General features: G+C 42.1%; 1 protein-coding gene across 1 annotated transcript in view; it reads left to right on the top strand.

Annotated features, from left to right (window-relative positions):
* The first annotated feature begins 405 nt into the window (after nucleotides 1–405).
* The window catches only part of LOC141332781 (scavenger receptor cysteine-rich type 1 protein M130-like), a 106132-nt gene continuing 95261 nt past the window's right edge, over nucleotides 406–11276 (top strand). The window contains exons 1-2 of the mRNA XM_073837742.1: nucleotides 406–490; nucleotides 1206–1502. Of these exons, the coding sequence (XP_073693843.1) occupies nucleotides 406–490; nucleotides 1206–1502 (382 nt within the window). The remainder of the gene's footprint in view (nucleotides 491–1205; nucleotides 1503–11276) is intronic.

The raw sequence follows: 11276 nt of genomic DNA, 5'->3' as shown, positions 1-11276 counted from the left end.
TACAAGGGAAAGGATTTAAGGAAAGGAAATGAGGATGGAGGATTCAAAGGAGGAACATTGGAATATTCTTGACCACTCAAGCGTCACTTCAAAGCGTCATCAGCTGCGCTAAAGAGGTCTGCCCATATGTTGTTAAAGTTCGTTATTTAAGGCATCCATAATAATTATTAACAAAGCAAGATGCCCTGTTTAAATATATGACATTATTTACACTGCAAAGGTAAAATATAAATGTAAATTATTATGACATATCTGAAGGGGGAGGAGTGCGTCACGTTTAGTCGAGAAAACACTTCCGCATAGGAAACACCTGCGTATCCTCGCTCAAGACTCCTCAGGAAGCCTCCTCACTCCTCGATCCTTGCCTCCTCAAGGTGCAATTAAAGAATTGAGATGTCCTACAAGATGGCTGAGCTCGATCGGGTTCCGGGTCATAGGATGGAGGACGGAAGAGCGAGGAAACGAGGATGGATATTGAAAAGCACCCAGGGTCCCTACGCAGTGTTCACTGCTCCCTTCGCTGGCCTTCGCTGACAATAATCGCTCATTTGGAATGCCCTGGAACGTCATCAAAGCAAATTAACGGCAGCGTCAAGCAGATTATGATTTAACATAAATAAATATTGTAATTTATTTTACTTTCAAATTTAAATACATATAAAATACATATAAACGTATGTATCTAAAAAAAAATATGGTCCAAATGTATATGTTTAGACCGTTAACACATTAACAGATTTTTGTGGTCTTATTTCACGCAGTTTTTTTTCCCCACACACAGCCTATATTTAACTATCGTGTGATAACATTAAATAAAACAAGACAGAGATTCGCCTCGCCAGTTTTACTTTCATTCATAAAATACAATATGCAAATGTAACATGAATCGCCATAACCATTCATAAACACTCTAATTTGTATAATAATAACAACATTTATTGCAACCGCTTCATTTCAGAGCCTTAAAAAAATATTATGTAAAATATCACCCAAATGTGTCGCTTTTATTTATTTTATGCAAGAATTCTATTGTGTATTGGCAGCTTTTCAAAATAAAGATTTTGTAAGTTCTTATTTTTTTGTACCGAAAATGAACCGAACCGAGCTCTCCAAGACACTGTACCGAACCGAATACGATTTTAGCGTACCGTTACACCCGTAATATATATATATTGATTGGTTGATTCTCATCTTTTTCCATCTAGAGTTTAAAGAGATCAGGTTAACTGAGGGCTGTGAAGGCAATGTGGAGGTTTTCTATAATGGATCCTGGGGAAATTTATGTTACAACAAGATGGACAGAGACACAGCGAGTCTGATCTGTCAAGAGCTAAACTGTGGAAGATCTGGCAGTGAACCCAGTAATTCAGAGGGACTGAAGCCTCATAATTGGCTTGATAACCTTAAATGTCGACAACATGATTCCACTTTATGGCAGTGTCCATCTTCACCCTGGAGACAGTATGACTGTAATAATGAAGTGGCCAAGATCACCTGCTCAGGTAAGGTGATTTTTATCTGATTTCAGATGGTTTGAAGTGATTATTATTTGTTTAAGTTAATAAATATAAATTTGATTATTTATTTGTCTTTTAATATTTTTTCTATTTGATAGTGAAATAAATTTTAAAATGTTTTAATCTTAGAGCAGCAAAATCTTGAGTCTCCCAAGAGTCGTCTGACATGTTCTACCTCATCATCTCCATACAAGAGACAATGTTCAAGTAAGAACTGAACAATCAATTCCCATTTACACGATTTATGTCAACTTAAAATGGTTGATGTTTGTGATTTAGATCATCTTCCTCTCAGACTGAGTGGAGGGGAGGGCCAGTGCTCTGGGAGGCTGGAGGTGTATCATAACGCTGTGTGGGGCTCAGTCTGTGATGATCAGTGGGACATCAGCGATGCTCAGGTGGTCTGCAGGCAGCTGGGTTGTGGAGCAGCTGAGGGCTGATGGGAATTCAGTCTTTGGTGCTGGTGAAGGTGTTGTGTGGCTGAACAGAGTCGAGTGCAGAGGGAATGAGATTCACCTGTGGGATTGTCCTCTCTCCCTGAAAAACCACACTGACTGCTCCCGCACAGAGCATGCTGGACTCACCTGTGCAGGTCACAGAAAACACTGAGAAATGTTATTTTAAATTTTTTTTATATTTTTATATATTCAAGACAATCATGATTTTAGGTGTTTTTGTCTATCTTGACAGATTTGCCAGATTTGTCAGTGTCTACTACTCCTGCCACAACAACATCGGTTTCTCCTCCAGTGCGCTCAACATCAGTCTCTCCTCCACAAACTCCTCCATTCCCCCCAGTGCTTGTGATTGTACTGGGAATTGTGCTTTTCCTGCTCTTAGTGCCACTGCTTATACTGATTCAGCAGAACAGAGTGATGAGGAGAGGTAGGAGAGATCAGAGACTGTCATATTGTGTCTTATTCAGTGTGTGATCAGTCATGTGTTGTGAACTGACAGCAGGTTTGTCTACACTCACAGCTCTCTCTAAGAGGAGACACAGGGCGACGACTGAGGCCATTTATGAGGAGATTCAGCACAGACACAATCACTTCACTCAGAGGGGTGAGACAGGAGCCATGAATCTCATTTAATATCATTAATAAGAGTCTGTCAGACAGTAGATGTTCATCTATTATTAGCCCTTTTAAACCTCCTGCTTCAGAACACAGAATTCCTGACAGAAAACCACAGAGCTGCAGGTGCATGTTTATATATATATATACGTGTGTGTGCGTGTGTGTGTGTGTGTGTGTGTGTGCGTGCGCACGTGTGTGTGTGTGTGTGTGTGTGTGTGTGTGTGCGCGCACGTGTGTGTGTGTGTGTGTGTGTGTGTGCGTGTGTGTGTGTGTGTGTGTGTGTGTGTGTGTGTCTTCCTGTGTGTATTTCTAGAGTGTCATGAGGAAGGGGTTCATATATTTTAAGTGTAGGTGCAGGTGTGTGTGTGTGTGTCTATTTCTGGAAGGCAGTGAGGAATGGGTGCATGTGAGGATACTTTTGTGTTATTTAAAAGGCCCAACAAAAAGGCATTTCTGCCTATAATGCTTTTAAATGCTTCTTGTCTTCTTTATGATCCAAAGGAAATGAGGATTCAGTTGGTTTGTAATGATGAACATGTTTCTAAGGTTCTCCTCTCCTTTAACAGGGAGTCTCATCTCTGAAGAATTGCATTCTGGGTATGAAGATGCTGAAGGTTCGAGAGCTGAAGCACATATTCAATCCACAGTCCACTCAAAAAAAACCAAAACATTTGAATAAATTAATTCAATAAAAAATAAAAAATAAAAATAAAATAATAATAATTGAATTAAATATTTGATAAATATACTACTGGTTACTTATATAATAACAGTCTACTCTCATTTTTTAGCAAAAGAGTTCAAGACTGCATGTTATGATGATGTCACTAATGGCAGTGGCCTAAAAGGTCAGTGATCTTTTTAATTGATCACATGAATCTTTACTAAATATTTAATACATTTTCAGTCTCATGATCTACAACAAGATCATATTTTGGCTTTTGTATCCAAACATATTGTGTGTTGATGCAGAAGAGATGGTGAAGGAAATCACAGCGGGATACTATGATGATGTCATCACTGATGGACTGAAACCAGATCGTGAGACAGGTGTCACTCTGTTATTCACAACAGCATATAATACACTTTTATTATATAAATATTACAGTGTCCTTAAGATATATATTTAAGATTTGTTCTGAATGTAATGAATGTGTGAATTTGTAGAAGACACACCTGAGAGCTATGATGATGTCATGACGAGCGGACAGAACTCTGATATCAAAAAAGATGTTTTACTTTTCAAATTAAAAAAAAAATATTCTTCTAAAATTGAGATTGTTACAAATAATATTACATTTTTCTATCTTAATGTTTTTTTTGGCCCATATTTAATTTTATTATATTTGCATGCATAGTGGACACACCAGAGAATTATGATGATGTCATCATTAATAGACCGAGCTCTCAAGGGGTAACAGGTGAGACCTACATTTTTTATAAACTGTCACAAGTTTATATGAGTATCAGACATGTCTTCTGTGTAATCAAGTCACTTAAGGGAAAAAAGGATCCTTCAAATTAAATAAAGTGTTTAATAAACTGATTTGACATGTTTTTATGTCATTCTTGATCAGAGCGAGTTCAAGAGGAGTATGATGATGTGATGAGTGTCAGTGAAGATGTGAGAAACCTGCTGGGTAAGTTACTATAACCATTTTGTTCTCATTATCTTTATTTATATTTTAATATTATAAAAAATATGAACTATTTATCCTATTACTGTCACGTATATGGTCTATCCTGTCTTCATGAACTCTTGCACACACATTCTGGACTGCAATCCCCATAAGCCACTGCACCAATCACTGCACACAGCTGCTCCTCGTTTCCCACTGCACTGATTGCTGCACACATATGTTTCACATTGACTCTCATGCATTTAAGCTAAAAATGGAAATAAAAAATAAAATGCTGCAAATGGATCCGTACGTCTCTGACTCTCCTTGTGACAGAAGACTTCGCCACTACAAGGATCCAGCAGCTAGTTTGGTGTCATCCGGTTCCAGCACGAACCCCACTGTACAGATCATGCTTCTCAAGCAGGGTGAGCGGACTATTGAGGATTATGCTATGGACTTTATTGAATTGGCAAATCTGTCTTCTATGGATGATCAATGCCTTATGATTTTCTTCCGTGGAGGACTCTTAGAGCCATTGGCTTCCCTCATGCCAATGTTTGAACCTGGCTGGACTTTGCAATATTATATGGATCTTGCTCTTTTGTTGTGTGGCTCTCCTTTTACTGTGGGAATTGTGGAGGAGGACCATCTTTCCACAGTAAGTTCCAGCTCAGAGCCACAGCATAAGATGTCTGCCAACCCAGAGCCTGTACGCAAGATGGCTGCCACTCCAGAGCCTGTTCACAAGATGGCCGCCCTTCTAGAGTCTTTTCACAAGATGACCTCCCTTCCAGAGCCTCCGCTGGTCCCGCCCGGCCTTCCAGAGTCTCCGCTGGTCCCGCCCGGCCTTCCAGAGTCTCCGCTGGTCCCGCCCGGCCTTCCAGAGTCTCCGCTGGTCCCGCCCGGCCTTCCAGAGTCTCCGCTGGTCCCGCCCGGCCTTCCAGAGCCTCCGCTGGTTCCGCCCAGCCTTCCAAAGCCTCCGCTGGTTCAGCCCAGCCTTCCAGAGCCTCCGCTGGTTCAGCCCAGCCTTCCAGAGCCTCCGCTGCTTCCGCCCAGCCTTCCAGAGCCTCCGCTGGTTCCGCCCAGCCTTCCAGAGCCTCCGCTGGTTCAGCCCAGCCTTCCAGAGCCTCCGCTGGTTCAGCCCAGCCTTCCAGAGCCTCCACGGGTTCCATCGAGTCGTCCTGAGATTCCTGTCTGCCCGGTTCTGGTCACGGAGGCCATGCATGGACTGTTCCCACCCACCCTCCCTGCTGCTCCAGTCCCGCCACCTCTGTCTCCTGACAGTCCCTCTGCTCACCCACATCCCACCTTCGGTGCAGAGGACTTGCCGTGGGACTGCCAGTCTCCATCAGTGTCCAGACTGAGGGATCCCTCACCATCACCTCCAGTCTCAGAGTCCTGGACTCCACCTCGGCCCTCCGACCCTGCGGCTCCACCCCGGCTCTGTGCTCCCTCGTCTCTGTTGTCGGCCGTCGGCCCACCAGCTCCTCCGGGCTCCATCGTCTCTCCGGCTCCGCCCCGGTCAGTCGTCGCCCCACCTTCGCCTCTGGACTCTACTCCTCCGGCTGCGCCTCGTCACTCCGTCCTGCCGGCTCTGTGGACCTCCTCCCTCCCGTGGGCACAGCCTCGATCCTCTGTCACTCCGGCTCCGCTGCGTACCTCCGGACCTCCATCTCCGCCGGGGTCGCCAGAGCCTTGGGTTTCGCCTTGGCCCTCCGGATCCTCTGTGTCGCCCAGGACCATCGACTCTCCGGTTCCGCCTCGGGCTCCACTGGCTCCGCCTCCGTCGGTCGGCCCCATGGAGGAGCCAACCCTTCCTCCACCATGGCTTCTCCCTCCGTCGGCTCCGCCTCAGTCCATAGCTCCATTACCCCCACATGGACCTGGCCCTCCATCCCTCCCCCTGTTCCGCCTCCGCTCCACCACCCTCCGGGTTTCATTAGGTGGTTAGAGCGTCTGGAAGCCGCTCCTTGGGGAGGGGCTCTGTTACGTATATGGTCTATCCTGTCTTCATGAACTCTTGCACACACATTCTGGACTGCAATCCCCATAAGCCACTGCACCAATCACTGCACACAGCTGCTCCTCGTTTCCCACTGCACTGATTGCTGCACACATCTGTTTCACATTGACTCTCATGCATTTAAGCTTCTCACACACACAGCCACCCAGGGCCGCCGTTTGTCAACAGGCAAGGCAGGCAACTGCTTGGGGCCCCGAGCCGGCAGGGGGCCCCCGAGAAACGCACCTCACAGTCAAAACCGCAGTGACCGCATGCCCCTCCTCCCCCCTATTCCACAGCGGGCGATTTGCAATGACAGCAATGTCAATGCCAAGGCGACCTCCCTAAGGGGGCCCCATGTCAATCAATGCCATGATCCCACCTTACGTTAACCAGTTTGATGCGCCGGCGCCGCAAAGTAGTGTTTTCGTAAACTGAAGAAAAATGAAGAGGAGCTATCTTTCCGGCAGCGAGAAAAGGAAGAAAAAGAAAGAAGACGAAGAAAAAAGAAAGAAAGAAAGTGGTAAGTGGAGCAGCAGATAATGTTGTACGCATTGTATTAACAGTTAGTTACTGCCGTTATTGAGCAAATGTTATTTTTAAACTGACATGAAGTTAACGCCTGGTGTAAGTTAGGCCGCTGCCTGACGTTAGCCTTACTGACGGTAGCTGACGCTAACGACGTTAGCCTAATACATTAGCTCATGGCAACGGGGATGTTAGCCGATAGGTTAGTCTAACGTTAAGTTTGAAACGTAATAACTGTATAATTAGCATGTTTGTTACTTAACAGTTTTGCTATTTAGTAAATGTAGACTCGTGCCCAGGTAGTGGGGCAGTGGACACGGTTATGGTCAGCAAGTTACCAAAAAAAAAAGTAGCTGCAGTAAGCAGTAGCACTCCATATACTTGCTGGCTACCAGGGTAACGTTAATAGAAATAAGTGAGCTAACTATTAACATTATTAACATAGCTAACTATGTTATTAGTCAGTTTTTGTTATTATCAGTATTGATATAGATTAATTGGTAATATATCAGTATTGAAGCCCCTTATCAGTTATTTATATACTGTATTTTTTTCTTTAAAATGTATAGCTTCTTCTAATGCAGTAGCTATTATGCTTTGTGGACATCATGTTTGTTGAAGGTAATGTTAAAAAATGTTATTTAAGAGTTAATAGCTTGCATTAGACTATGAATGCTATGATAGCAATTATTATTGATTGAATAAAGTTATGGCCATGAAGAATAATTTTAAATATTTCTCTCATATTTCTTCAGGATCATTACTTAAATTCATGAAAACAACACAGCCACCAAATACTGACGAAGATGAAAACGCTAAGTCCTGTGTTCCACTTCGATTAATAACTAATAATAAAATGCCCTGTAAACATTCTTTATGACAATATACATAATTTTGTTTTTTGTCAACGCAGCTCCATCGACATGTACATCCAGTGGGAGAGCCACTGCACCTGGTGATCGTCAAGAGGAGGTAGAGACACCAGAGGCACAATATGTGGCAGCTACTGATGATGGTGAGTTAAATATATTTCAATTCAATTGATATTATGTGAAATGTTCTGAAAAGTGTATTCAAGATATACCCTATTGTTATATATCATTTCAGCTCCATCAACCTCAACCTCCAGTATGATTGTGGCCACTCCACTTGGTGAATGTCAAGAGCAAGAAGAGACAACAGAGGCACATTTGACACAGGGTCTAAGTCCTGACACTGATGACTGTGAGTTTAGTGAATTTGTTAATCTCACTTAATTAATAACATACCATGTCCTGTAAGGATTCTTTATGACAATGTCTACCCTTTTTTTGTCATATCAGTTTCAGAAATGATCTCCTCCAGTGACACTGCCACTCCTGCCCCTCATCTCGACACGTCACCTGCTACTACCACAGGGTTATTGTCAGATGACCCTGCCAAATGGACAAATAATTTAAGCCATAACGAAGTGTGCACATTAGTCACCAAAGGGCCTATACAGGTGAAAGATGCTGTTTTCCCTCAAAATGAAGAAAAAAATCCACGTAGATTCACGAAAGAAAACTACGAAATAGTGATGAAGAATGGGGAGAAGATAAACCGGTCGTGGCTTCTTTATTCATTCAGTTCAGACTCTGTCTTCTGTTTTGCCTGCAAAATATTTGGAAACCAGGACAATGCACTTACAAAAGGAGGTTTCAGGAACTGGAAGAATCTGGCTGGACATTTAAAGGAACATGAATATTCCAAAACACACATTACCTGCATGACAAGTTGGCACGTACTCCAGATGAGGCTCAAAACTAAAACAGCCATTGATCAAATTAACAAAGATTTGATGCACCTTGAGATGCAGCACTGGAGAGGTGTCATACAACGAGTGATTGCCATAATATGCCACCTAGCTGAGAGGAACCTCGCTTTAAGAGGGCAGACAAATGTGCTGTATGACCCACATAATGGCAATTTCTTGTCACAGGTCGAATTAATGGCACAATTCGACCCAGTCATGAATGAACATTTGAGGAGGATTCAAAATGAAGAAACAAAGGTGCACTACCTCAGCAGTCAAATACAAAATGAAATTATTGCCCTAATTGGTGACAAAATAATTGCTGATATAGTCCAAAGGGTGAAAAAAGCTAAGTACTATTCTGTCATAATGGACTGTACCCCTGATATAAGCCACACTGAGCAACTTTCTATTGTCTTGAGAGTGGTGAACTGTGAGCCATCTGTTGGTGCATCTATTTCTGAACATTTCGTTGGATTTGTTGATGTTCAAGAAACCACCGGGAAAGGTCTGTGTGACACACTACTGGAGAAGCTGGAGAAATTCAGCTTGAACATTGCAGACTGTCGTGGACAATCCTACGATAATGGGAGCAATATGATGGGACACAAGCAGGGGGTGCAAGCAAGAATATTGAGCATGAATGAGAAGGCGCTGTGTGTCCCATGCAGTAGTCACACTCTGAATCTGGTTGTTGCAGATGCTGCAAAATCCTCAGTAGTCTCCATCTCTTTCTTTGGGATTCTCCAGAGACTGTACAACATTTTTAGCTCCTCTGTGCAACGCTGGGCAGTTCTACAGGAACATGTGAAACAATTGACGGTAAAATCTTTGTCAGTGACCAGATGGGAGGCCAGGATTGACAGTGTAAAAGTAGTGCGTTACCATCTGCCAGAAATCATCCAGGCTTTGTCAGCTCTCCAAACCCTCTCACTGCAAAAGAAGGATCCAGAGACCATGTCCACTGCAACCAGCATTAAGCATGAACTCACAACATGGAGTTTTGTACTATGCACTGTAATCTGGTACAACATACTGTACCAGATCAACCACGTCAGCAAAATTCTCCAGAGCCCTACTGTTTCTCTTGAAACACTGAAAAGAGAAGTGAGCACAGTAAGAGGGTATCTGGAGGATTTCAGGGCAAATGGACTTGCTGCCTCTCAGACTGACGCAAGAGAGATAGCAGAAAACCTGGACATTGAAATGACATTCCCTGAAAAAAGAAAACGTAAAACGACCAGGCAGTTCCTCTATGAGGGCACAGAAGAAACTCAGTCCACTCCAGATGAACACTTTAACAGAGAGTTTTTTCTGCCCCTAGTGGACACAGCCCTCGCCAGCTTGAATGAAAGATTCACAAGGATGGAGGATGTTTATGACCTTTATGGTTTTCTATTCTCCAAAGAAAACATGTTGCAGACTATTCGGAGTGGCAAACTTGAAAGCTGTTGCAAGACGCTTGAAAAAACTCTGCATGACATTGACTCAGAAGATTTGGTTTTAGAAATCAGGGCTGCTGTTCATGCCTTTCCTGATGATGTATCTGCCTCCCCAAGAGAGATGCTAAATTACATCTACAAAGAACAGCTTCTCGATCTCTATGGGAACCTCAGCATTTCACTCCGTCTTCTGCTGACTCTCCCAGTCACAGTTGCTTCTGGAGAGAGAAGTTTCTCTTCATTAAAACTGATCAAAACCTATCTTCGATCAACAATGTGTCAGGAGAGACTTGCAGGACTGTCTCTAATTTCAATTGAACGCAGTGTGCGAAGATCTTTAGATCTAGACGATCTTGTCTCAGCATTTGCACTAGCAAAGGCCCGCAAGCGCCAATTTTAAGACAGTTGTGAAAGTGGTGTGCTGAAGATTTATAGTATATATTTCTCTAGATGTTATTTTTGTTTTTTTATTGTTTTCCTATATTCCCAAAATTCCAATTTTTCATGTGACTTTGCTACCTCAACTTTTTTACTTCTTCTGATTATATTTTGTTATAGTGTTTGTTATTAGTCATTTGTTTAGTATTTTATTGTGACTTTGCTACCTCAACTTTTTTACTTCTTCTGATTATATTTTGTTATAGTGTTTGTTATTAGTCATTTGTTTAGTATTTTATTGTGACTTTGCTACCTCAACTTTTTTACTTCTTCAGATTATATTTTGTTATAGTGTTTGTTATTAGTCATTTGTTTAGTATTTTATTGTGACTTTGCTACCTCAACTTTTTTACTTCTTCAGATTATATTTTGTTATAGTGTTTGTTATTAGTCATTTGTTTAGTATTTTATTGTGACTTTGCTACCTCAACTTTTTTACTTCTTCAGATTATATTTTGTTATAGTGTTTGTTATTAGTCATTTGTTTAGTATTTTATTGTGACTTTGATACCTCAACTTTTTCACTTATACAGATTATATTTTGTGCTATGTTTATATTGCTTAAGTTATTTACAGTATTGTATTTGTTTGCCCTGTTTATTTTTTTTTATTATTATTTTCATATATATTCCCAAAATTACAATTTTTTATGTTATTTTATATTATTGTAAGGTGTGTTGTGTGTGTGATGTATGCTATATGTGAACATTCCATATAATACAAGTTGTGATTTCATACATTTATCATTGGTGTCGGATTATTTGTGATATAATAATGAAGAATACTTGTGAGAAGGGCCCCCTGGGAGTTTTTGCTTGGGGCCCCAACAGACCCTAGAATCGCCTCTGCAGCCACCGGGCAAAGTCTTATTGTTCCG

The sequence above is a fragment of the Garra rufa genome, chromosome 4, assembly GCF_049309525.1.
Source record: "Garra rufa chromosome 4, GarRuf1.0, whole genome shotgun sequence".
Taxonomy (NCBI): Eukaryota; Metazoa; Chordata; class Actinopteri; order Cypriniformes; family Cyprinidae; genus Garra; species Garra rufa.
Note: the sequence above shows the minus strand (reverse complement) of the source record. Positions and strands in the feature narration are given on the sequence as shown.